The 27416-nt window shown below is 40.7% G+C and overlaps 3 protein-coding genes across 8 annotated transcripts; 1 reads left to right on the top strand and 2 right to left on the bottom strand.

The window, feature by feature from the left end:
* The first annotated feature begins 391 nt into the window (after positions 1 to 391).
* On the top strand, positions 392 to 14022 carry prmt8b (protein arginine methyltransferase 8b). Of its 3 annotated transcripts, none has more exons than XM_025899673.1 (11): positions 392 to 1023; positions 1303 to 1427; positions 2057 to 2281; positions 3444 to 3599; positions 4221 to 4284; positions 5392 to 5534; positions 5877 to 5964; positions 7899 to 8014; positions 9570 to 9720; positions 12507 to 12628; positions 13237 to 14022. In XM_025899673.1, the coding sequence occupies exons 2-11, from the start codon at positions 1359 to 1361 to the stop codon at positions 13318 to 13320; spliced, it is 1218 nt and encodes a 405-aa protein (XP_025755458.1). In that variant the 5' UTR covers positions 392 to 1023; positions 1303 to 1358; the 3' UTR covers positions 13321 to 14022. The 3 variants fall into 3 exon arrangements, with proteins under 3 accessions (XP_025755458.1, XP_005451679.1, XP_005451678.1); XM_005451622.4 differs by having other exon boundaries at positions 392 to 1127; XM_005451621.4 differs by having other exon boundaries at positions 392 to 1204.
* cracr2ab (calcium release activated channel regulator 2Ab) lies at positions 13766 to 24966 on the bottom strand. 4 transcript variants are annotated; one of them, XM_025899671.1, is made up of 18 exons: positions 24828 to 24966; positions 23757 to 24126; positions 22674 to 22785; positions 21819 to 22008; positions 21545 to 21691; positions 19357 to 19447; positions 18737 to 18832; positions 18277 to 18464; positions 18113 to 18184; positions 17753 to 17801; positions 17584 to 17666; positions 16703 to 17354; positions 16481 to 16613; positions 15947 to 16028; positions 15096 to 15210; positions 14810 to 14911; positions 14652 to 14728; positions 13766 to 14547 (listed from the first exon to the last, which is right to left on the bottom strand). In XM_025899671.1, exons 2-18 carry the CDS (start codon positions 23910 to 23912, stop codon positions 14460 to 14462), a joined length of 2433 nt encoding a protein of 810 aa, XP_025755456.1. In that variant the 5' UTR covers positions 23913 to 24126; positions 24828 to 24966; the 3' UTR covers positions 13766 to 14459. The 4 variants fall into 4 exon arrangements, 3 of the variants coding, with proteins under 3 accessions (XP_025755456.1, XP_025755457.1, XP_005451676.1); XM_025899672.1 differs by having other exon boundaries at positions 16481 to 16610; XM_005451619.4 differs by having other exon boundaries at positions 16703 to 17261; positions 24828 to 24965.
* A 241-nt stretch (positions 24967 to 25207) lies between these two features.
* Positions 25208 to 27234, bottom strand: ccdc59 (coiled-coil domain containing 59). Its single transcript, XM_003444996.5, has 4 exons — positions 26986 to 27234; positions 26378 to 26750; positions 25785 to 25893; positions 25208 to 25683 (listed from the first exon to the last, which is right to left on the bottom strand). The coding sequence occupies exons 1-4, from the start codon at positions 27131 to 27133 to the stop codon at positions 25519 to 25521; spliced, it is 795 nt and encodes a 264-aa protein (XP_003445044.1). The 5' UTR covers positions 27134 to 27234; the 3' UTR covers positions 25208 to 25518.
* Positions 27235 to 27416: the final 182 nt, after the last annotated feature.

Raw genomic sequence — 27416 nt, 5'->3', positions numbered from 1 at the left:
TTGTTTGAGTGGACCTGCTCTGACTGATTTTCATACGACAACGAATACATGACTGTTGCCATGCCTTGTCTGCGGTAGACTACTCAGTCATGAATCGGGCCAAATAACTTTTTTGTACATTTTGGTTGTAACACTGAAAAAACATATTGTCAAAATCGTTTTTAGCTTTCCACAAATTACCATGACATTATAAACGGAATCAAATTTCAAGTAACAATGTAACTATAACATGATTCAAAGTTTTCTCTGAAGCTGATCGGTTCTTTATGTCTAGATAATTCTAGAACGTTGGTCCTCGATTCTGATAGGCTTCGTGCCAAGTAATTAAAAACTATTTACTGCTACTAATCGGAAGCTGCACACCTGTAATCGATTTACAGTTAATTCAGATATCATTAAGGGACCTATAAAGGTAGTGTACACTTCTGTCATCATTAAACACCCTCATGGTCAGAATTAACATACCAGTTTGTATTGCAGTTGGGTTTTTTTCCTTCTCCAACTCAAACACCTGTGTTATATAAGCGAGTCACTGAGAATCTTGCCGGTTGCCTGGATCCTTTAACTGTGGGAAAGTCTGGTGTGAGAAGGCATCTATCTTTGAGAAGGCAGAGATTAAGCTATTCTTTTTGGTGACAGTTGTATTTTCGTCACCACTCATTTCATGTCGTCAGCGGGGTCCCATTTTAACGGGCAGGCGGGTGCACACCAAGCAGTTTGAACTCCCCTTTTTAAAACTTTCTCTTCGGCGTTACAACTAAAAGGGCTTTAACACAAAAAGATGCGACTTTTGGTGTCGGAGTCCCTGTGATGAGAGCTGTTTCCAAGAGATGAAGTGGCTGATGAGAAGCATTTTTGTGGAACTGCCTTTGCAATACGCGACTGAATGTCTTTCTTGGTGGTGGTGCGGCTACACTTCGCGTCTTCTCTGACAGCCTGCTTTTACCGGAGATGTAAAAATGAGCGAGCGGGTTACGCTGAAGCGGCGCACGAGGGTTTTAACGGAAGGACCGACTAGTGCTGGTATCAAACCTACAACCTTCCACTCGCAACATCATCTCTCCAGCCAATAGACTGCTCTGCCTCCCTGAGTCCTCCCACTTAAAACAACCTGTATCGCATTTATAGTATGGATAACCGAACGTTTCACCTCGCTCAAATTCATATTCACAACTTTCCACCGGGAGTGGGTTTAGCCTAATTTGTAAGAAACTGTGATACATTCTTAGAATGACCCTCACTTTTCCGTGTGTTCCAGTCATATTCTGTGGCTCTCTGTTATTTTTCCCACGTTTCTATTAGGATTTCAGAGCCCCCGAACACTTAAAAGAGTTGTAGCCTAAATCTCGTCGGCTCTCATGGGACTGAGGCATTCGTCGCGTTGTTTGCTGCTACGGCGGAAGATGGCGGAGGCGGACAGCTCAGAGGTAGGGACCTTGTGGTGTCCTGCACCGTATTTAGCGGGACCGGTGAACTCTCCGTCTGGTATTTTTTGATCGTGTCAACACATTTGGTGTAGATATTATGCATATCTCTGATTATTTTTTTTTAGCGATAATTATGAAGACGAGCTTAAGAATAGATTTTGCACTGATGGCGTGCAAGCTAAGGAAAGTGCATTTCCCAGTGTCCTGCAGATGTTAGGGCAGCTCTAGACTCAAAAGATGCATGCAATTGCAGTTAAAATAGACGATGCATATGCAATATTTGCATTTTGGTTTAGTGGTTCTTTATTGATGCACGGACACGGGCTGCTAAACGTGATAATGTCCGCTGTCCTTGGTGCTGAAGCGGAACCTGCATCTCTTGCCGGCTCCTCCATGAGTGCACTGTGTATCACCGCTGTCTCATGTGTTATGAAAATGGCTTTACAATACAATTAAAAACATATTTTCAGAGTTTATTCTTGGCTTGAATTTAATGATCTCTCTAGAAGACCCTTATTAACCTGTAACCTATGTATTCCTATAATTTCGTTTTAAACCATTAACTTGCCTGTGATGTCTAAAGGATGCTACAAACTCTCCCTTTTTCTTTCCTTGTATGTCCTTAACAGAGGCAACAGCCTGTAATGTCCCCCATTTCTCAGTCTGCTCAGCCCTCCCCACTGCCTAAACCAGTGCCTACTACCCACCATGTGCCCTGCGTTCCCCATACGCCTCATGTAGCAGCACTGGCCACCTGTCCTGGTCGAGGCAAGATTGCCAAGTTCATCAGCCCCGAGGAAATGACATCACGGGACTACTATTTTGACTCTTATGCTCACTTTGGCATCCATGAGGTATGCAGACAGGGCTGAAAAACAGCAGCTTGGTATGATTAGAATTTAAAGAAAAAAAAAAGGCACCCCCTTGACTCTTTCTACCTTTGCCAAGGAATTTCAACCATGCTTGGCTGGCTTTACACTAGTAGGATACGTCAAAAAATAACCTAAACTGATTTAACACTGTAATATACATGGACAATTAGGCTTTGATTTTGATTTTGATGCATATTCTTATGCCATATTTTTCTATAACTAAGAACAGAAATCAAGCCTCCAGTTCAGTAGATCCACTTAAGGTAACAGATGCCAAGGGAAAGCCTAATGAACGACTAAACGCAACAAAATGGAGACAAAATAAAATCAGAACTCTCAGAATCTGTCCTAAAAAGGAGATTTAAACAAAAGCATCTGCAACATTTTTGAAATTATTAAATTTATCGAATAATAAACTCCCAGCATGAACCAAACTTTAAGTATTAAAAGTCATATCATGAGGGGAATTTAAGAGTAGCTGACAAGTGACAAAACACAAGGCTTTTCTATTACCAACTGCCACTAAAAAAACAATATATGCATGGTAAAAATCCATATTCAGCACTCCAGTAGTAAAAAGTGTTTGTGTTTGTCTTTTAAAACTATCTGAAGTAAAGTGCCAATGCCACAGCCCAACTAATGACCTTGGTATGTGCAAAGGAGATGGTGGAAAAGTTTAGGAACATATAGACCACTTAAACAGTGTCTGCATTTAGCATATAGGTCAGCTTTTTGTCTGCTTGCAGACAACCAGTGTGTCCTGATTAAAGCAGTGCAAAGTGAAAAAGAAGGAAAGTGGGATATGTGAATGGGCTCAGGGAGATGGGTATCAGGCAGTCCCCAAAGGCTTTGTGTTGTACTCCTGTCTATTTCAAGAAGCTCTGCCACTGTCACTAAAGCTTTTGGCCTAAATACTGCCTTTTCCATATCATTACTCATGGAAAAAAAATCAATGTCTTCTCAAAACTGCCCACACTTGCCACAATGTAGATCCATTATGTAACATAATGTGTAATATGTATTCCTTTGAGGATATTTATGAATCACACCGTTCTTTGGTAGTTGAGTTTTGGTCCTTTGTACGCGTGCCGGTACTGTAAAAATCATCAGGCAACATGGACTCTTACTCTTATTTTCACTGCAGGAGATGCTGAAAGATGAGGTGCGGACGCTGACCTACAGGAATGCCATGTACCACAACAAGCACGTGTTCAAAGATAAAATAGTCCTGGATGTCGGTAGCGGCACTGGAATCCTCTCGATGTTTGCTGCCAACGCCGGTGCCAAACATGTGTACGGGGTGAGACAAATAGATGAACTATCTGACCACAAACAAATGCTTCACTGCAATCAAACATTCACTGCTGCTGTTTAAATCTTTATGAGAGAAATAGTTGCACTCTACACATATTTGACTTCTAACTCCTGCATGTCAAATACATTTATTTTAAAAAGTATCCCGGCTTTTTAAAAATGTATCTTAAGAGCTTGTCAGGCAAACTCTGTTAGACACAGGCAATAAGAGACATCTGGCTCCCCTTAGAGAACAGCTATAAGGGACAGGTTGGTGTTGTAACCCACAGTTATGTAGGATTTATAGACTGTAGTACACCCATGAATAGGAAAGTTTAATTATGAGTTTTCATTTGGCACCAGAGCTGAGATGACTGATCTGGAAGAACAGCAGCTGCATCCATAGACACTGTTATTTGCACTTGAAGATGCAAAAAGCCCCTTAGTGTTTTTAGATGGATTAGCAAGTTTTGATTAATATTTTTTGTGTTTACTCCCACTAAAACCCATGAAATATTTTCTAATTATTGATACATTTATCAAAAAAGTGTTTTTTTAATTTAAAGATAGACCAATAACTGCATGTCTCGACCTTTTAACTGGAAGTTTTTTTTCTGTGATCCTGCAGATTGAATGCTCAAGTATATCTGAATATTCAGAGAAGATTATCAAGTCGAATCACCTGCACAACGGTAAGAAGAAGTATTGTTTCTCATTACTGCCATAATCCCATATCCATCTATCTGAAGACAGAACGATGCAAATATATCTGGTTGAGAAGTAGCGTGTAAAATCTGTATATTTCCATCATTACCGTCACACTTGACAATATTAGTCACAGTCTTGATGGTTAAATGGCAGCTCGCCTCTGATGTCAAATAACAGTAATCTTTGCCATCAGTCAGAATCCCCTCAGTGGGGCTTATTACCATTGTAAAATGCCACCCTGAACTTCACAGAGGGAGGATGGGAAACAGATGCTTGGTTTCATAACCTACATATTTGACATTAGGCTGGTTTTAATTTAATCTTTTATATTTACATTTCAGGTACTTGGCTTTTGATCCCCTGAACATAGAGTAGTTGATTCCCAAAAGGCTAGTGGTAAAGTTATAATGTCTGGACCTCCGTTTATGAATTAATAACTATAAATATTCCAAAAGTAGATGTAGAACCGACTATCAGTCATTAGAAAAAGGTAATTTAACCTCCAATTGTGTTATTAGGGGCAGAGTATTGAATCGCTGAATTTTCCTGTAATTTCTGAATATTCGATAAATGAAATTCTGTGACAAGCTCAATTTACAAAACCTTGGCATAAATTCAGTAACTGCCCCTTTATGCTACTTTAGAAGGAAAGCATCTGTGCACTGCATTCATTAATGTTGTGGAACACAGATGGCTTAAATTCACTGAAAGAATGAACACCGGCCCTGAGAAAATGTATACATTTTTAAAAATTATTTTTCCTTATATTTAGTAATGAAATTAATTATATACTGTACATCATAGGTCAACTGGTAATACCAAACTCCCTGCCGTGCAACACCTCTTTAAATTAGTGGTGTCTTCTTCCTCTGGAGGTCAAAGATGTCAGAATGGGGAAATGAGACAAATAAAATGCATGCACCAAAAAAAAATCAGGCGCCAGATGACAACATTAATTAAGTTGTACTAATTTACAGCAATCCCAAGGCATACAAACAATGTCATTTGAGAATAAAGTCATTTGCTCTAATCTGATGAAGAAGCTGTGAAGTAATTTACTGCCTGCTGTTTTGTGGCTATGCACACTGCAGTCATTACCATCTTCAAGGGCAAGGTGGAGGAGGTGGAGCTGCCTGTGGAGAAGGTGGACATTATAATCTCAGAGTGGATGGGCTACTGCCTTTTCTACGAGTCCATGCTCAACACGGTCATCTTTGCCAGGGACAAGTGGCTGGTAAGATGGTGCTGCAGGAGGTTTGGGGAGTTAAGCAGGGCTTTATGTGCGTGTGTGTCTGTGAGTGGCTGGGTGGACAAATAAGGCTTTTTGACAGATAAAAACAGCAGACAGCGATGAAGTGGAGGATTTACTGTACGTTCGCTTGCATGTGTCTGCTCGCCAGATGCTGAGGTCATACATGAATGATCAGGTTTCTAACCTCAATGGCTGTCAGCAGGCTTTGAACTCAGCACATGTGATCTTTTATTACATGCCAGGTGTGTGAACAGTATGAGTGATTGATGGCCTTTGTGTGTGTGTTCACTGGATACCTGACTTCTTTTTTCTTCTTGTATTCAGAAACCTGGAGGCCTGATGTTCCCTGACAGAGCAGCGCTCTACGTGGTAGCCATTGAAGACAGGCAGTACAAGGACTTTAAGATACATTGTGAGTAGTTAGATACATTTGTTGCAGTTTCATTTAAATTCATGTGGTCTTCCTCTCAGCTGTGTTTAACTAGTGCCCACTTTGTTGGCAGCATGTTGCTGCAGCAGTTAGCACTGTTGCCTCACAACTTGATGGTTCCTGTGGATGGGTGGTAGATAAAGTGCATAGAATATGAATGTTTGTTTAAATTTGGTTTGTATTCCGAACTGATTTAAGTAGTCAGTAAAACCAGATTACAAAAAGGCCAAAAGTTACATTTCAGACTCTACAGGTGTGAGTTAGCATGTTAACGTTTGTGACAGTACAAGTAGAAAAAGACTGAACAAGTGTTGACTTCGCCGGGAGAAAGCCTCTGTAAGGGTGAAAAGTAGCAGCCCAGGTTTGGGTCAGACCCGAGGCTCTTTCTTTTCCCACTTCATGCCTTTCTGTCTACTTTATATATGGTCTGATAAGGAGTCATGCAGCAAGACAATGATCCCAAGCAAAGCATCAAATGTACAACAGAATGGCTAAAAATGGGAAAAAAAATGCTGCTGTTGCAATGCCCCAGTTAAAGCACAAACCTGAGCCTGATTGAAATGCTGCATTGAGACCTTAAGAGTTGTGGATAAACAATTCCCCACAAACCTCAAAGAACTGAAGCAACACTGTAAATAAGAGTGGGCCAGAATTCCTCTACAACAATGTGAGAGACTGATAAAGTCATACAGAAATTGCTGTTAAAGGTGGTTTTACAAGCTGCTAAAGTGCATAGTCCTGTGAAAGGTTTCTTTTTTTACATGACTGCTTTAGACTTCATCAGTTGCTAAATGAAATACTGGGTTCCACTCTGCTCACTAGTAGAGCAACTTGTTTGGGACTGAAAACATCCGAAAGAGCTAGCTACTTCTAAGACTGAACCAAAAGAGTGAAGCTGTAGGTTATAGAACCAAACAGTGCTTTATGTGACAATGACAAGCCATAGATTGTTCTTAAATGTTGATTAGTGACTGCAAGGGGAAAAAAAATGCCACAGTAAAAAGCAGTACCTTCTGTAAAAGTGGCTAAAATGTACAGGGTATTTATAGTGTATAGCCATAAAGACCATAAGATTAAAAATTGTGTGAATGCAAATAATTTTTAATTTAAGGTGAAGTAGTTTAATCTAGCATTGAAACCTGTTGTGCAGCAAGAGGTTCAAAAGCATTTAAACCAGTGTGTTACTTTTTATCCTGAACTGCTTTCTCTGCTCCAATCTCACGGCATGTGTTCAAATAGCTATCACAGCTGGAGGGCTGAGCTTAACCTTGTGATCCAGTATTAAAGGTGCCATTCAAACTTGTATGTACATCGGCTTTGAATCTGGGCCAATAACGCCTACTGAGTTCCCTTTCACTGCACAGGTGGCCTCCTGTGCTTTATTACATCTAAACATACATAAAGGTACATTCTTTCACATAAATCCCAGAAGAACTCACTTTACCCCAAACCCTCACACTCTTATTTTTAGTTTTTTTGCGTTGGTGGCACACTCACCATCTCATGATACAGACTTAGTGTTTGGCCTCCTGACAAAGCAAGGTGGAGTGAAGGGACTGAGAATGGGGGAGGGAATGTGTTTTTTGGTGTGTTTTCAGCCCAAATTATAATAAAACAAGGATGCCAGACATTCTGGAGGAGGTAGAGGAGGAGGCCAGAGTATATTTTCGGGACGGCTTGTCTTTCTCCACATACGGCCTGGATAGACAGAAAGACAGCGGGACTGTTCTTCCTGGCAGAGTTAAGCGCTCTGTTTTATTTTCTCTGCTACCTTTTTTGTGCTGACAGCTTAGCAGGAACAGGGAGAACAGAGCTTTGCGTGTGCCTGAAAACTGAAGGAGAAAAAAAATCCAGAAAACACATATTGTGTGCATGTTAATTCACATGGGTGTCTGGTTTGTTTTTTGTATGTACAGGGTGGGAAAACGTATATGGGTTCGACATGAGCTGCATTCGCAATGTGGCCATCAAAGAGCCTCTGGTAGATGTGGTAGATCCCAAGCAAGTGGTGACGAACGCCTGCCTTCTGAAGGTTAGTCTGCATTTGCACCAGTTTGTGAACGCATTTTATCTACAGTATGATTTCATACCTGTTCGTGGCACATATCCAAACAGTTTTCTTTCTCCTGGGTACATGAATTCCCAGAAAAAGTCAGACAGCTGTGATACTCTGTCACTGTGAACATTCCCCATCTATTGAGTCTATTTTCTAGTACATAATAGAGATTTCTGGCCGGCTGCAATAGGCTGCAGCTCTGTTTTCATGCTTGAAGATACAACAGAAGCTTGTCTTTCATCTCGCAAATGAACAGAGGATGAGAGCATTCACAGAGGTGATAGCCTTTTTGTTTGTCCCCTCTACCTTTACCTTTTCTCTATTTCACTGTCCCTTTTCTCTCCATATATCATGTTTCCTTTTATTCCGAGTATTTTATGTCTTCATTGCCCCTTTTTTCATTATCTCTTTCTCACATCATTTTATAGTCTCATTTCTCACTTTCACTTTTCTAATCACTCCACCGTTCCTTTCATCTTGTGTCCCATTCTCTGATTTTAAACAATGTCAGGCCTCAGTAGTCTGAGTGAATAGGGAGGTCTCACTCAGTCTCTCCCTCTGTGCGATGGTGAAATGTCACACAAGAGCAGGCATTGAGTCACCAGTGGGAATGAAATGGGCTCTCCATCAGTGTGATAAGCGATGGTCTTGCTTTTGTGTTCAGAAAAGGTGATTCATGTGTTAGGATGGAGGGGCTTAGCCACTGACATGCCTGTCTGAAATTTTATTCTCACTGCAGGTATCTTTTTTACATGTATGTATTCAGGGCATCTTTACCCCAACCCACCCCTGCCAGCCACTTCACTGCGTCTTAATTCAAACTGCCAGTCATTCCTCGCATGCTAAAATTACAAAGTCGCTCCCGGGGATTTTTTTTTCCTCTCCTCCTACAATTTGCTGTATACGATACTGGCCTGGTATCATTGGAAAGGACAGAGGTGTTAAATCACAATCTGTCATGGTGACGCCACATGGCCGAGTGCTCCAAAGCCCAATAGGCTGGGCAAGATGAACAGGTTGCAGTTTAAAATAAAAATCCCCCTCCATCCCTTAAATACAGCATCATCTACATGCAAAGCAGAGACGCACCTGCTCCTCCTCTATTTTGAACCCAGTATGATGCCTAGCAGGTGACAAAGTACTTAGATCAGTGGCTACCTCAGTAAGGCAGAGTTTGATATAAAACACACATACACACACTCACACGCACAAAACCTCCCTCCCTTGTAGACATGAGGGAGGACACCCACACAGCATGTGTAGTGCGAGCAGGCTTCATTTGCCAGCCGTGATTCAACCTGTGGGCTTTCACACACACACATATTCTCGTACATGCACGATAATCATGGTGAATAATCAAGAAGCATTGACATACATGTGCCGCATGTGTATGTGAGAGATCGCAAATGGTGGTGGCAAGTTGCAAGCCTGTGATTGTACAGTGGCTCTGTTCTAAAATAGCATGGTTATAGATTTCAAGCTCATTTGCCCTGAAATATATAACAGCAGCTACTGGCAATTTTATTTTCAGGAAGTGGACATCTACACTGTGAAGCCAGAGGACCTGTCCTTCACCTCAGCCTTCTGTCTGCAGATTCAGCGCAATGATTACGTCCATGCTCTGGTCACCTATTTCACCATTGAGTTCACCAAATGTCACAAGAAGACTGGTTTCTCCACTGGTGAGGCTAAACAGGAGCCTTTTTTTTATTTTAAAGACTTGAGATTTAAACCTCTGGGTCAATCAAATAGAAAAAAAAATAAAAATTTTGTGTCCCATATTTTGGTACAATGTGTGTAAAAGTCTTGATCAACCCTTGTTTTTTTTATATTTTCATTCTAAGTAACCAGACTTCAAAATTGTAAACTGGTTTAACTGGTCGTTCTCCCAGCTTTCTGATAATCTTCCAGGGTTTTTCTTTAGACATTGGCTGCTTTTTCACTTATTTTAAGGAAGAGGAATGTTTCCTATTTGGTGAGCCACTTAACACTGACCTATGAATCATTCAAGCGTTAAAAAAAGGCACCTACTTCAAGGGATGAATCAGTCTTATATCCACACATAACAGATAACGTAGCAAAAAACGAATTGTAATTTTATCTTTTGGAACTCTATGACTAGCAATCCATTACAAAAATACATAATTTGTTCCAATTCTTTAGCTGAATCTATCAAAACTTCCAAAGACACCACAGTTTAACAGCCCTAAAATACTATTTCTGGACCAACAAGGTGATTCCTAAGATCTATTGTTAAAAACCTTGACATTTCTGAGCATGCTGGGTAGTGTAATTAACAAAATTGAGGACACTGGTGAGACACGGGTGGAGGACAAAAGAAATGACAAAAATATCTACAGCAGATGAACACTGTCTGAAATGCATGTCTTTTAAAAATAGAAAACACTCCAGGAAAAATGCATCTGGCCCTTCGGCTGATCCAACTACGGCTCAGTGTCTCATGAAGGGTGTCTGTAAAGAAGCCATTTTTAACCTCCTAATACCCGAACTCTTTCATGGCATGCATTTTTAATTTCTCTTTGCTATTTGGGCTGATTGGGACCTGATGAATGTAAAAACAAAGAATTATCTTTTTACCTGATTTTGCTCTACAAGGGCCTGATATCCACATATGAGGACATTTGTTTTAAATTTCGATAGAACAGTGGCAATATAATGTCCTCCTAAGTGGATATCAGGCCCTCGTAGAGCAAAATTTTGTTTTGTGGTCTAGACAACCCAAAATGTGATGTCCACATATGTGGACGCCAGGTCCTAGGAGGTTAAGGCAGGAAAACAGCGATGAAAGGCTGAGGCATGCCAAATTACACGAGAACTGAGCAGAAAATAAGTGGCAGCAGGTGTTACACAGTGATCAAGCCAAAACTTACATTTTGGATTTGTTCAAATCATCAATATGCACCGAGGTGGTTAGGAAAGAGGTACACAAGTGAGTGTCTACAGCCATCTGTAAAACACAGCGGAGCCTTTCTCATGGTTTGGAGATGGATTTGTTGTGGAGTTGGAGGTGTGTTGGGAATCTTGTCAAAATTGATTCAATAACGAACACAGAAAAGTGCAGTTAGGTTTTGAGCCACCGTGCAATATAATGTGGAAGAGTCTGATTGGTAACAGTTTGATTTATCAGCACGACAATGATCCCAAACACAGAAAAACACACTTGGAACTATTAGTCATGAATCGAACTATCAATCAGGGGTTGGCCAGAGCCTGAATCTCAGTATTTTTGAAGCAGTGTGGGATCATCCCAACAAGGAAAAGAACAAAAGACAGCCAGCATCCATAGAAGAATGTCCTTCAAGAAGCCTGGAGAACTATTCCTGAATAAAACTTAAAGAAATGACAAGAAAGCTTGTCTAAGAGAATTCAGGCTGTGTTGCAGAATAAAGGTGGCCCTACCAAATATTCACTTACAAGCTCATTAGAGCTGTAAACTCTATTTTGTCTCCATTTATGTTTGCACGTTTCAACAAACTGCTGCACCTGTTTCCCATTATCGAAGCAAAATATACAGAAATGAGGGGTGATTCAAGCCTTTTCCACAGTACTGTACTATATATTTTTGATATTACTTTCTCCATATGGTGCTTATATAGTGAGGTTGTGTTATGCTGCATAGCAGACAAGGACAATTACTTCCCAGGATTGTCTATCAGGACTTTATTGCATTGTACCCAATGCGATGCAACAGAAAGGCTTATGAAAAGAGTTTCAATGATAAAACAATTCTATGGAACTTTAAATGTCTACAATGTCTTTAAATGTCTATTTTACACCACAAAAGTTTATAAAATGTATAAAACTGTATCCAAGGATACATGAAGATTTGCTTGCACCGTCAAGCAGATTCACATTCTGGCTCGCCCCGCAGCCACTTGAGTAGTTTGAGCAGTGAATCAGTGGATATTAAATGGATGGCGCTCCATTTCTGCACCTTAGCTCTTGGCTACACTCTGCTGGTGTTACGTGACCAGTGTTTGCACCAGCAGAATCGCCGAGCACTTGTCATCATGCTGTTGAGGACACCTATTATAGTGAAAGCTGTTATGCAAGCTTATGTTAATACATTCACGCATCCGGTGCTTACATAATATCGCGTAGAGGAGGTTCTATTTTTTGGCTGTCTGTTGGCCCTGAGGCTGAGCATCACCGAAGGAGATCTCTTCTATCTGTATTTTTCCCATTGGATGAGAGAATTTCAGGCACTTTGCTGTTATATTTCTTCTATGCTAACATGCCGAAGGCAGTCTAGTGCCTGTCAGGACTCTTCTGTAAATCTTTTTATTTCCCCTACTCCTCTTTCCTCCTTGCCTGTTCTTACTGCTTCACCACCATTCCTCTTTAACCTAATTTCAAATTCTCTCCTCCTCTCTCTTTATCATCTCCACCATCTTTCATTTTCACTTCCCTGCCTTTTCCCTTGCACTCCATCACATCCTATCTTTAGCTCCAGATGCCCCAAGCACACACTGGAAGCAGACTGTGTTTTATTTAGAGGACTACCTAACTGTCAAGAAGGGAGAGGAGATCTTTGGCAGTCTTGCTGTCAGGCCCAACGAGAAGAATGTGGTAAGACTGAAAATTTTCAAGAGTCTAGACTTAAAAAGGGAACATTGAATCTGTTACCTAAATTAGAACAGCAGTAACATACTTAGAAATATAATAAAGATATGGCTACAAATAGTGGAAAAAGTCCTCTTTTTACTATAGATACACCTTCAATTAGTAAAAAATGCAATATTTTTAACATCCTGTTTTACTATAGACTGCCTCCAATAGCACATATTTGCTTAGCAAGCAAAAAGTAGCTGGTTTAATTCCAGCCTGAGCCACAAAATCCCCTTTGGGGCTGCGTCAGGAAGAGCTACCCACTACGGTGACCCCTTGTGGCAAGGGAGCTGGCGAAAAGTAGCTGCTTCTTCTGTATCCTGACCACACACCATTAAATAACACAAAATATTCAAATAATGGTATGGTGTCCTATTTTCACTGTAGTTACTGTTAATAAAAAATGTCCTGTTTATTTGCTGTGTGCATGCTGTTAATTAACAGAGAATCGCTTTTCTTTTTAATTAAGGAAATATTTCTTACAGTGCTGCTTCTCCTTCGCCTTTTTGGTTGTGTGTAATTCTTTGTAACTGATTACTTCTATTCACTTTTGGTAATGTTTGTTGCAGCGTGACCTGGAGTTCACCCTTGAGCTAGATTTTAAAGGACAGCTATGCGAGGCCGCCATTTCCCACGACTACAAAATGCGTTAGGAACAACAGACCAAGCCGTGCCGCAGACCTAGCCTCAGCCCCTCTGGTCAGCGAGGGGGAGGGCACAGGCTCTCCAACAAGCATTCCAGTTTGCCAGGGAGGGCATCTGGACGCATCTGATTGGATGCCATCAAGCCAGCATCTAGGTGATGTCATCACAATAGGCACGTATCTATCAGCAATAGTGCCATCATGTGTACCAACTTGACTGACTCGGGCACCTCATTGAATGTATCATCCTACTTGATTTTTTTTTTTTTGTCTGTTTCTGAGAATTATTTTGATTGATGTATGAAATGAAAATCATTTATTTATTATTATTATTATTGTTATTACAATGAATGGAAAACGATTAACTTGTGTGATGTTAAGAGGATTATAGCACAGTCATTAACTGTTTTACCTTTAGTAACATTTATTACATATTGTATAATTGTATAGAGAGTACAGTAATTCATTGTTTTATTTTAGCAAGTATCTGCATGTGAATCCTTTTTCATCTTTTAATTTCAGAAAGATGTGAAATGGAATTTATTTCTTCAATTACTGAGAACTTTGGTGCCAGAATAAAAGAGAACAATGCCTCAGAACAGTAACAAACATGATGCAATTATGCCATGTACCACTTTGTTTAGAGATCGGATGAACAAAGAATATGGAAAAAAAAGAATGTGGTGATGAATAAAATGTCAAAGAATCAAATCATTTATCCCGCTTTCATTTCAAACTTGAAGCAAAGATTCAGTTATGAAAAGGCTACAGTATACTTCTGATTTTTCTCTTAGCTAAAAGGATTTTATTTAATTACAATAAGAAATATTGTAAATACTACAAACAGACAATTGTGATTTAGCATTTACAGGTAATGGCGCAACTTTTTGTTTTACTGTAGAGAAGCTCCTTTCCATTAAAGTTTGACAGCAGTTTGGTTACATAGACTATACGGATTTCTACCGTATATTGATTTAAGCATTTACTGCCCTCCTGGTTTTAAAGTCCATTACTGTTTTCAGTTTTGTCTTCAAACATTTTAATCTCCACAGACCAAAAAAAATGATCTACCTCTCAATAAACTGAGTATAGCAGTACAAAGCTTTTTCTTCCTATGGTTTCAGGTTTTCTTTGTGTTAGCTGAGTCTTCACTTGCAGCAGGCTTTCTTCTTCACAGGCTGAGTGCTGAGTATGACTGTTGTGTCCCTCACCCTGTCCTCCTGCTCCATTAACACTCTGAGTAAACAAAGAGGGGAAAAAAAAGGCTTGACCTCTGCTGCGAATCATAATGCAGCCCCAGTGTGTGCACTGTGCTGTGTATCAGATTGTTTTGATCTTACCTGGCCAGGTGGGTCAGGGACTCTGTCAAATTCTTTCCCGTGTAGGCACTGACCTCAAAGAACATCACCTTGTTTTCCTGCAAAGGGTGTGCACACAAATTCAGACCCACTGTTGTCCTAGAACAGGCAATACTTGCACAAAAATGCATTAGATTTACATAAGCAAGTTGCTCAGCTTCTTTAAATGACACCTCCCTGTCTTCGTCCATGTCCATTTTGTTACCTAGCAAGAGAATAGGGATCCCTTCTCCTGCTGCTTCCTGAGAAAATAAAGAACAGTGTTCCAGAGCCTCCCATTTCAGGATTTGCCAAAGATGTGAACTGCATAAATGTTATGAGCAATAACCCCAGCTTTTAATAATGTGAATTCCAAAATTGGATGAACTGAACCATGCATGCAACAAAACAAGACTTGCACAGGACTGAATGGGTCAAAAGTCCAACCTGAACATTGGTGATCCAGGGCCGCACAGCCTTGAAGCTCTCCTCCACTGTAACATCATACATCACCACCACACCATCTGCCTTGCGAAAGAACTGCTTGGTTATGCTGCGGTACCTGTGTCAGTAGCAGGATTTGAATGTCAGCACAGTGGCCCATTTTTCAAATGTGAGTACAGGAATACATCATGTACGTCCACCTCAATACTGCCACAATAATACTGCATGGTTAATGTTTTATAGTGGCTATTCATGAAAAAAAAATTCAAGCGTTGGGAATATGACACATTTTTTTGTAATTTTGCTTCTGTTCACTTCTACAGAGGATTTTAAACACTCAAGAAGTGCATGGTATTGGATTTAATTCAAAGGTTTTGACAAAAGTAATGCATTAAGTGGAATAAAAGCCATTTTATACATAATCTCTAATTTTCAGTCTACAGAAACTTATTAACCTAACTGTATATACTGTATACACTTCCATTTATGTAAAATAAAGTATTGCAAGAGGAATTGTGTTTATTAAGAGGGCATATTAGAGCAATTCTATAAAAAAAATTAAAATAAAATAAAGTAATACAGAGCCAGGGTAAAACGCATAATTAAAGGGAATTTGCAAGTGTGAAAAAATTTGTTTTTGAGAATGCAGAGTCATAATTTGTATAAAAAAAGCTCACAATTTCTCCCAGATTAAACCTAAGATTGGAGGAAGGTTGCAATAAACTGACTATATATTCAGACTCTTGATATGATATTATTAATTAGTATTTTATTGGTAAGCTTCAAGTTGCAAGATATTAGTGGTTTATAGCCAACCAGTTAACTGAAATATGTTGAAGGAAAGGGTCCCTCACCTCTCTTGGCCTGCAGTGTCCCAAAGCTGCATGGCTACCTGCATATTGTCCAATGTTAATGTCTTCACACTGTAGTCAATACCTGATTTAAAAAAAACATATAATAACATATAATACTTAATAGAACATAATATAAGGACACACTTCTCACATTTAATTTAGGCTTGATTTTACTTCTTGTTTTCACTACAGAGGAGCAATGATATAAATGGCCAGTAGGGGGATCAAAGTGCCTGTGCTTCATTCCAGCAGAGAAAGGGGTGGGAAAGGTGGTGACAACAAGGCATAAAAGGAGGATTGGAAAAGATGAAAGCAAGGATAAAGAAAATTCATCCAAAGTGACATAATCTGTAGTACAATGGGTGCCAGGGCTCTTAGACAGGCAGTGTGACTTTACAAGCCCTTTCATGTGATGCTAAATCGCCCCCCAGTATTCAGGAAAGGCATCCACAGCCACACTCGCACACATGCCCTTCAGATCTGTTTAAAACTGGCCCTGAAACATCAATAAAATATGACTGCCTTTCTTCTCACCCACAGTAGCAGTTGTGGAAGGGTGGAAACGGCCCTCACAGAAGGAGCGCAGCAGGGATGTTTTCCCAACGCTGGAATTTCCAACCAGGACTACTTTAAACAGGCGGTCTGGGGCAAACAGTTCTATCGCCTTCTGTAGGCGAGCAATTAGAAAGACAGTTTCATTACCTCTCCAGTAACTTATATAACAGCATATATAAAAGTGGAGAGCCGTAAACACACCTGTGAGGTCTCCTTTCCTACAGGCTGTCCTCTTGGAGATACAGGCGGGGTCTTCTTCGATTGAGTAAAGTAGGATTTCCTTGCAGGAGGAGCTTCTTTTGACACTGAGATGTGACGTGGGGAAGCACTGAGGTCGCTCCGTCTGTCTTCTTCTTCCTCCTCATCCCTCTCGTCTTCCTCCTCGCTGAGCTGGTGCAGTAAGGGCTGAGGTTCTCCTTGGAGCAGGTGGGGCAGGTGGTCCTCTTCTATGGAGATGACTCTGCGGAGGGGCCACCCGTCCGGCGGTGCATCTAACACCTCCTCCTCTTCTGCCACCTTCTTATCAATTTCAACTTTCTTTGATTTGTCTCTACTTGTCCCCAACATCCTCTTGTTGGTGGCCATTTTGGTGGACAGCCTTTTGGCCTTTGTCTTCACGTCGTGCCCTTTAGGCAGAGCGGGGCTGATGTGACCGTTGGCTAAGCCAGAGTTCCTATTCGCTGAAGGCCTTTGTTGGCACACAGGGCTGCTAGCAGCTGTGGTGGAGGGAGCAGGGGTGGCAGCGGCGGTGTCATCTTCACTACAGGAGGAGGAAGCAACAAAAACGATTTGAAGGTGCTCTATAGGCAAGGCCTCCAGAGATAGGTAGGACCCATCCACCAACAGTGAGGCTCTTTGGGGACAGAGGAGAAACAGAGGATTTACTGGATCAATTTACTTGAGTTTTCTAATATTTCTAGTTGTTAATTTGGCTATTTTTTGTGAGTATAAGGAATCAGACATCCTCTGTTTTTCCTCCTTTGATGCATGATTTTCACATCACATTTGTCATTGTTGCATAGGAAGCAATCTGACAGGGATGAATTGTGTTAAAAAGAGTACTTGAATGATGAATGAATCACCTTTTTGCCGGCTGGCTGCTGTCATCAAATATATTGCCGAGGCCCGCTCTCTGCTTCTGCTTCTTTCTGAGTGAGGTTCGAGGCTTGTTTAAAAAAAGAAGGTGCATTACTCAGCTATTCTAGTGCTGTAATCGAGTTAATGCAGTTACATAAAATACTATTTACTTACTACACCACAGCACAAGTCTCGCTCATCCTTCAAATGCTTGTTCATCTCTCTGGAAAGTTAAAGAAGAGACGTTACAGAGTTTTTTGTGCTTTGGAAATCCTTGAACCTTAGATTTTGATTCATAGGGTTTGGCCGGCTAGAACTGAACCAGGAGCCAAAATAAGTAAAACAATAGTTGTGGTCAGAAATTTATATCCACTCAACATTGGCATGAATGATTGTACAACTTTTGGATTGTCTCCAGTCCACATAGGCTCAAAAGTGTGCATACAGGCTCATCAAAAACTCGTGGACTTATGCAGTGGATGTAAACTCCAACTAGTACCCAAGTTTGAAAAGTGCTGGGTGTTCTCATTATACCTGAGGAGGTCAAGCTGCTTCATTAGACTTTGCTTTTCCCTCTGCAGTCCTTCAGTTACTCGGTACATTTCCCTGAAACAAGACAGAAAAAACTTGCTTTTAAATAGCTACTCTATGGCACACTGCAGGGAAACACAGTTAATACAAACAATGCTTATACGCACATTTCTTTCTCCTGTTGTAGCCGGGCAGCCTGTTCCTGCAGCATAGCCAGCTGTTCCTGGGCCAGCACCAGCTCCTGGCTGGTGCTCTCCAGCGCTCTGGACAACTCATTGTTGGTCATTTTCAGTTTGACGTTCTCTACGTGGCTCTCCTGCTTCTCACTGCTCAGCTCAGAGCACTGGTGCTCTAACTAAACAGGGAGATATTCACAGGAGTTATAATACACTAATGCTGGGTAAGTGTACTTAGGGGATATCTGCACAGGGAACAAAACAGTGAGGTTTGGTGTAAATCCTCTCTACACGACAGATTTAATGCCACAAGCCCACTATTCAATAGTTACACATGACAAATGTTTTTACCGAGAGCTTAAATTTTTTTGTCATGCTGTTACAATGGTGGATGTTCTTATTAAACATGACCGCAGAATTTCTTTGGGATGCATTGTCCATATAAACTTACCCGTTTCTGCTTCTGGAAAAGCTGCTCCAACTCTCTCTCCTTCGTATGAAGCTGGTGCTCCAGGTCCTGGCTGCGCAACTGCAGCCGCTCAGAGTCCTGCAGGACCAGTAGAAGAAAAGGTTAAACTTGCGGTTAAAAGAAAGAGCACAAAATTAGCTCGAAAGGTAAAAACACTGCTGTCAATACGATATAATCCTTCCATAAGCAAAGCTACGCTTACATCATTACTACTGCTTGTTCTCTCTCTTTGAAAGACCCAGAATTCATGATAAACTGTCTAGTGGTTGAGTGTGGAAGACTATCAGCTTCCATAAGGAACTGCTTTCTTTCCTTTTTACTTGTGTTCCATCCATTCGCTTCTGCTTATCCTTTTCAGGGTCGCGGGGGTCCTGGAGCCTATCCCAGTTGTGTTGAATTCAGATTTAAAATGACCACACAGAAAGTTATTTAAATTTGAAGTTAGTCATCTTGTGTCAGAGAGTGCACTTCTGTACAGTGCAGTCCAGCGTACAGAGCTGGACTTTAAACATCTAGCTTTGTATTTCTGAATCTTTTTTACTTCTTCGGTTGCCAAGGAGATGCTTCTTTGTCAGATTTTCTTCATGTTTGAGCTCTTTTACCTTTAGCAGCAGCCGTTCTTTCTCATTTTTGATCTGTGCCTCCATCTCTTCATATAAATACCGGATCTCACTGTCATGTGTTGCTGCCTTCCTGAAATGACACGTTAAGGTAAACTATTTATGTCATGTTTCGGCTGTGTGGCAGGCAGGGATTGGACCCAAACGCAAACTCACGGGGACAGAACTTGAACACAAAAGCACAGCTTTATTGCTGGACAATAGAACACAAGCAATACAAAACTAAACTGGGAAAAGCTAATTATAATGCATACGAGGAGACACGGGGAGAATCACACACAGCATGAGGGCGATCGCGACACTGACACAGGGAAACACAGGGCTTGAATACACTGGGAAGTAACGAGGGGAATGAGACACAGAAGGGGAGCACAGCTGGGAGAAATCAGAACTGACGAGACGAGGGAGCAAAGTAGGATACACTCACAAGAGACATGGACCTTCAAAGTAAAACAGGAAGTAGCACAGACGCAAACTAGACTAGGGGAGACAGAGCAACTAAGAAACACAGAACAACAACAAAGAGACACAGAGGGCAGGTATTAAATACTCAGAGAACCAAAGAGAATACAAGAAAGCCAAACTAAGACACTAGACTAAAGAATAAACTGGGGGAACAAAGGGAACTAAGATCATAATACAAAAACTCAGAGACACAAGAAACTCAAAACACTGGGTCACCGACCCAGGACCGTGACAGTTTATCGATGAAAGACACAAAGTGGTACATGTAAGATCTAAAAACAGAACAACATTGCTGTCCACACTGTGAGCACTTGACATGCAAACACATTTTCAGACTACTAATGACTGGTATTTACAATCACTGTGATGATCGTTAAGACCCCATCAGCCAATTAGTTACGTTTAGAAGAATAACAAGCTGTAGCATGGTACCATGCAGTACCATGAGTAAGCCTACATCCCACTGATGCTCATGCTGCGTTTACAAAGACAAAAGACTATAATCATCAAGTATGTCATTCTGCATATCAGGGGAGTAAATACATTAATATACAGTAAAAAAAAAAAAAAAATCCCCCTTTGCTCTGTGTTCACTCAGTCATATGATTAATGTGTTTCCACACCAGTAGAAGGCAGTCAGAGTGTGGATCTAGATTAGTGGTCATTTGACATGGATAAAGACGTTGTTCTATAGAGAATTACAGGTAAATCCCATGCAGCAGGCTCTGGCTGGAGTCCACAATGTAAACAGAATCCCACCCTTATGCCACTCATTATTTAGGGGCTAATGCATAAGAAGTATATTGGCTTTATGGTGGTTTTTGGTCCATAAAGTGTTGGTTAAAACAAAGTAAATAAACAAAACGTTGTATATAGCGTATGCATTTCCTTACTTATAGTCTTACTTGCCAAAAACATGGCATCTCTTGAGATGGTATGCAGTGTTGTTAAAATATGAGGACAAGTGGAGGACAAAAGAAGATGAAGAGTATCTTAAAGTCATGTCCTTAAGACGCAGGGAAAAAAATTCAATAAAGACATCGCACGATGTCTGAGAGATGCATCTGGGCCTTTGTTTGATCCATGTACTCTTCACAGAAGCCTTGTTAGAAGTGATCTCAGTGGAAGAGTGGCTGTCAAGAAGACATTCTTAAGGAAAGGAAATAGAGAGGAAAGGCCGATGTATGTCTTATGAAGTGATGAATCCAGATTTGAAATTTCTGGTTCAAATCCCCTTCTGATGAGGTCAGATAGAGGTACAAACAGAAGTTAGTGTCTGACTGAATTATGGACGCAGAAAAGTACTATCAGAATTTGATCCACCATCAACATCATATGGATAGTATCTGGTTGGCAAGAGCTAAATTTCTCAATATGACAGTGATCCCAAGCACACTGTAAACACACACACACACACACACACACATTTTTTACCATGAACCATAAAAACAGGACAACGCTGCCCAGAATCATCATATGAGCAATCCAAACAGAAAACAGGCATCCTGTTTTTATATAAAGAAATTAGGGGTGGCTCGAGACTTTTGCACAGTGCTGTATTTCTTTCTCTTTCCTTCCCTATATTGAACCTCATGTCCAATATTTCTTCCACACTCATAGTCACTAAAAACCTTGTGAATGGGTAAAACACCATCAAAAGCCCCTTTTCCCTTGCCCCTTGTGTATGTGTTTTCTGCCCTACTACCTCTGGAGGGCGCTCTCCATCTCCTTCTTGTCCTGATGAGCTTCCTTGATTTGATGGGTGACCCTGGCCAGAAATTCCTCAAAATTGGACAAGAGGTGAGGCTCATCACGTCTGAGCTGGATCCAAAGGCTGCGCACCTCGTCTGGACTGGAGAAAGAGAGGAGAAGGAGATAAAGAGGGAGAGACAAAACTCAACTTAGCCCACAGGTTTGTCAAGAAGGGATCATGACAAAAAACAATAATGCACATAAGGTTTTGTCGTGATTAAACTCACTCTTCAAATACATTACTGGCTCCCAGGCTTTCCAGCAGCATGCAGAAGTGCCTCTCCTCCTCATCCTCAACTCCTGACAGCTTGGCTTCCCACTGGCTCTGATAAAGGGCTTCCTTAGCCCTGAAGACTGGGCCAGGGGCCTGATTTTGGTCATCAGTCACAGAGATTCTTCGACCATGCAAGAATTGACCTGAAACACGCCCACAGCTTTTAAGCTTGAAAGATAAATTCAAAAGTTTTTCATGACTTCACACATCTTTTTCTCTCAGCTGCTCCCATTATCTGCCTCCCATTAGGCAAATGATCGCTACAGTGGATCATCTGCCTACATCACTAAATCCACAAATCTTCTCTGTGGTCTTCTACTTTTCATTATTGTCTGGGAGCTCTATCTTCACATCCTTCCTCTAGTCTCCTACCATCCTATCCTTGCTTCTCCAAACCGCTCTACCTGAGCTGTCCCTCTGATGTACTCATTTGTAATCCTACCCACATCTGGTTACTCCTGATGAACACCTTAACACTCCAGCTCTACTTCCTGTTTTTGCTTTAGTATCACCATCTATAAAAAAAACATCATAGAGCATCTCACTATCATCTTGTAAACTTCCCCTTTTACTCTTGTCTGCATTTTTACAAACTATTCCTTATTATTGTATTTTGCACTTGAAGCCACTCTGTTTTTTTGTGTTTGTAGAACTACAAGATATCTTTAAGTATTCAAAATCAACTTGAACTCAACTTGATGCTATAGTAATGTTTTCTATTTCAGGTTCGACATAGAGAAAGCTATTTGGAGTAACAAGTGTGATATGTGTGATCCAAGCTAAGAGGCTCTGATGGCAGGAAACCTACTGAATCCAGAGGTGAATGCCTCCAGTGTGAGGTAACCCGTGTGGTCTGTATCCAGAGAGTCAAACACGTCCTCCAGCTCCTCTGCGGACAGAGGCAGCTCTCTGTGGAGCCTCTGCCAGGAGAAACACATAAACAAAAACGACTTTAAAATACCACTGTGGTGAGCTGAACTCCACTTCAAAATGAAACACACTCCCTGTAAAACCACTGCAAGTTACTTTTAAGACACAATAAATAAAAGTCACATGATAAGTTCGCACCTCAAATCCTCTACAGTACATTTTCCTCTGTAGTGACACAGCTCAGACGAAGCTTACACTGACCTAACAGTTGCACTGAGTTTTTTTCTTTTTTTAAATGTAAGAGTGTTTTATTAAAAGACCTCAACACAAGCCCACAAGAGCTGCCCTAATTAGCTGGGAACACAGCTCGCTAATGGTCAGACCTTTAAAAAGAGGCTTGCATGCATTGTTCCTGCCTGTGCTCTTCACTGCAGCCTGTGCGCTGAGAGTGTGGCTTTATATTCATAAACATTTCCATCAGCCGTGCTGCTCCAACACTTCTCAGGCTGTTTGAGTGCTCCGAGTTCTTTAGCAACGGTAATATGAACTGAAAAAGTGACACTGAGTGGTCCCTGCTCGGTGCTCACTGTTATTAAAGCCCTGCAGGACACTAAATTGTTCCACAGGTAAAAGCGTGTCCTTTCGAACTGTTGCTCTTCTTAGCAGCGGCTTAATGCACTCACAGGTCCTCCACGGATTTTTAAAAACCGCTGAAAGAGTAAAAGTGTCAAGGAAAAACTGACCCCTCCCTGTTTTTTAAAGGAAATAAATATTCATATTGAGCTGGCAAAATTATTAACCTAACTGGTGGAAAATGTTTACAGCAATGATACTAATAGATGAGTTGGTTAAGCCTTACTTTCTGACAGTATATACACTGAATGATTAATCCTTGATTCATTAACTACCATTTAAAATGTCTTGTATATATCTGCCTTAATAATGTGAAATTGTCAAATGCCTGCAGACTTTACAGAAGTGTGTAAAGTCCACAGAAACACACACAGCCTCCATCTCTAACCCTCATATCAGTGCGAGTGATGAAGCCTTTTCCCTCCACATCACAGGTCTGGAAGAACTCCTTGGTCTTGTCCAGCAGGGCAATGCGACCCCAGTCAGAGCCCCTCCTCTCTGGGCTCCGTCCAAAGCCATTCACCCCGTCCTCCTCCTCCTCCATGTTTCGCTATGTCTCTCTTATCGTTATATATTTATTTTTATTGTTCTGTGGTAGGTTGCATGTACTTTGAAGTCCTCTTCATTAGCCCTATATTCAGTCCTCTGGGCCTCTTAGAATCACCATGACAACAGAGGCAGGAAGTAGCACCAGATGACGAGATCACTGATAACTTGGTGGCTTACAGACAGACAGACTTAAACCTGGTTGCAGGTTCCTGTAAGACAGGCAAAAAACTGTACTCAATTAAAAAATTACGTGAAGACAATTTTAAGAAAACTAAGGTGGTTACACAAGTAGCAGAGCACTACAGCTAAACTGCACTTCCCTTTTCTAGTAAGCCACTGACAAAGGTATGTAAATACACAGTAAAGGATTACCTTAATACTCCACCATACAGAACACATGACGGCATAATGCCTGCAAGACTGCTGCAAGCAGCAGATGAATTAATGTGTCCCCCTATGTGTTTTCATCGCGCCTTTGTTTTGAAGTGCTGTCTTGTTTGCACTGCTCCGAGCTGGAGCGGAGTTTATCCTGTCAGGAATCCTAAATCTGCAGCAAACACTGCTGAAAGTGAAATATCAGAGGCAGGTGTTGGATTCTAAAGTCTTGAATTTGGATTTTTTCTGAAGGCTGTTTTATTAGTGCAATTTTTAACTTGGCTACAAACTAAGTGAGTACATACTACTAAGCAGCACTGCCACCTACTTTGTAAGCTCAGACAAATCCCCTATAATACAGGCTAGTTAAAAGACACTTAAACAATGTAAGTAAAGTTCTGGGCCTTCCTCTGCAGCATATACAAAACTCTTGGCAAATTCTTTCTTTCTTTAGCTCTTGTATCTACAAGTTGAACAGGTTTGCATTTGTCCCTTTTTTCTTTAAATAAGTCAGAAACAGAAGGAAAGTTCTTACCTTCTACAAATGACGAGCACAGCAAACAACTGAAACCTTTTGTATCCGCTCTCAGTATTAACAGAGCTGTGACCGCACTGTGTTTAGGAAGTCTTGCCTCACAGACGACTGTTAGACAAGTCATTCTGCAACCATGTGATGTCATGAGGAGGCAGCCTGAGGCTTTTCAGCCTGGGTCCACCCGCTGCTCTCACACTGAGATGGGGCTGCAGAGTGAGCTTACTCTATGCAGGCTACATGTGTGCAACATGTTTATGTAGTGTGTAATTAAGACAGCAGCATAATGAAGGCTGTCAGCGGGATGAGTGTTAATGTGTTATTGGAGGTTTACTTGGGAATAAAAGCTAAACTTGTTGACTACCAGAAAATTGGCCAAAAGAAAGTTTTATTTATGGTTTATTTCAAAATAAAAGCACATTATTGGAAATTATATATTTATTTATTTTTAAAAATAAAAGCATGCTCTGTCATCACGTCATTTCTTATGATGCCATCTTGTGGTTGAACAGTACAATGACTTTCAGTGGTCAGAGCAAAAAATACTGTGAAATCACAATATATATCTCAAAGTAATTTACCATCAAAACAACCACAAGTTTCCACTTTGATTTTGCACAGAAAATCGCAACCTTGATTCAGCCTATGAGGTTTTAAGTAAAGTCCTCTACTGGCATTCAGTTCTGAGGAGGAGTCATTTCCCACTTCCTTGTATCTTCTGAAGTAAATATTCCATTTGGAGGTTTAGATTTGGCTGTCCTTTCTTGGTCTTTTTGTTTAGAATCTGGAATGTCTCCATCTTTTTCTGTTTGTACTTCTGGATGGCCTCTTCTCTCTGTTGCTTGTTCTTCAAGTACTCCTAAAAACAGCAAACACACAGGCTGTTGTTTAAAAACGTTTTTCATTTAAAAAGTGAAAGACTGTGATCTTATTTTTCTTTTACTTAGTTAAACACGTTACCTCTTTCTTCTTTCTCCGCTTCTCTTGGATCCTCTCAAATTCTTCTTTTGTCTTCTGGTAAGAGTTTTTCTTCTCCATTTTTTTTCTCATGCGATTGCTCATTGGAAGACTGGTGGAAACAAGCAAACATTTTTATTTTTTTTAAAAACCCAAAATTATAAAAGCTGACTTTGTCTCCACCACCCAGCCCTCTCTTGTTTTTAAGTGTTGTGTAAAAGTTGTGAGCCACCCCTCATTTCCTTATAGGACACAATGCATACCATGCTGAGATATGCCAGGTTTTCAGTTAGTAGCTCTTTGGGAATCAAACTGTTTTATCTTTGGCATTTTTTGTAGGTTCAACTAAAGAACAAATTTGTTTTTGCAGCAAACTGCTAGCAACAAAGTGATTCAGTGTAGCCACCAAACTGTTCCATCCTTTGTACAAGGTGTGTTTTCTATGCTTCAGTGATTCATACGTCAGTGCTGAGCGGCTGAACAAGCAAGGACGTGACCAAAAAAGCAGTCAATGCTCCTTGAAAGCTAAATATAAAGTAATGAGGACTGCCTCATGATTTTTGCACAGTGCTGTATGTCTGCACGGACGTACTCACCTTTCGCTCTGTGAAGCTGATGTTGGCTCAGCTTGGTTCCCGGACACTGACTCTTTCAGCTCAGATCCCCCACTAACTTCTTCTTCACCAGCTGCCTCGGTCTGCTGTGCCTCATTATCATCCTCTTCCTCTCCATCACTTTCCTCCATCTCTTCCGCCTGCCCTTTCATCCTCAGCTTACTCCTGTTCACTCTGTTCGTCCAGGCTTCTTTCTTCAGTTTCTCTGCCTCGGCCTCGTACAGATGCCTGAGGTGTTCTGGATACTCTTCTTTGTACAGGTTTTTGGACCCCGGGTTCTTCTTCTTCTCCTTTCGCAGCAGTTTGTTGTATTCATATTTGACTTTCTGCTTCCTGTTGAAAGCAAATCCTTGACCTGAAGAGTTAAGACAGAGATTTAAAATACAGGAAAATCAAACCATTTAAAAAAAAATCAGATTCAGTGTGATTACTTATCTACACTATGCTCATGCTCTTGTGTTGACAGTCGTTTTAATTAACCCAACGCGGATTAAGTTCTAATCTTAATATGAATTGATTTCTCACGGTTCCTATGTTATTTAAATATAGAGGCTGTGTAGTATTTACGTGTACGTTCAGCCTTATTGTACCTTCTTTTACGCTGCCTTTGAATAATTTGTGATCGGAGATCCATTTTCTTTTCTTTTTGACACCTTTCGCGCCATTTTTTGTTTTCGCCAAGTCACCCTCTTTCCCTGCAAACTTCTCATTCTTCGTTTTTTGATCTGTTGGTGCCATGTGTGTTCAGTCTCTTCGGGAAAACTCAAATGTTTACAACCTCCTCGTCGACTTCAGCTAGCATGCCGTTTCGTTACAGACGCTGTGTGATGACGTACACAAGACAAGACGTGATAAATCGATTGCGGAAGGGCCTATTTCAAAATGTTCCTTGTTAAAATTCCAAACTAACTGGTTTTGTTTTATAAATTCATGCTGTAGTGAACAGGTATAAAATACAGCTTCAGTTAATTATTTTTTTTTAATAGTTTTTGAACTTATCAATAACAATATGAGTTTTATT

Source organism: Oreochromis niloticus, linkage group LG17, assembly GCF_001858045.2.
Source record: "Oreochromis niloticus isolate F11D_XX linkage group LG17, O_niloticus_UMD_NMBU, whole genome shotgun sequence".
In the NCBI taxonomy this organism is placed as follows: Eukaryota; Metazoa; Chordata; class Actinopteri; order Cichliformes; family Cichlidae; genus Oreochromis; species Oreochromis niloticus.
The sequence above is the reverse complement of the archived record's forward strand: the minus strand, read 5'-3'. Positions and strand labels throughout refer to the sequence as shown.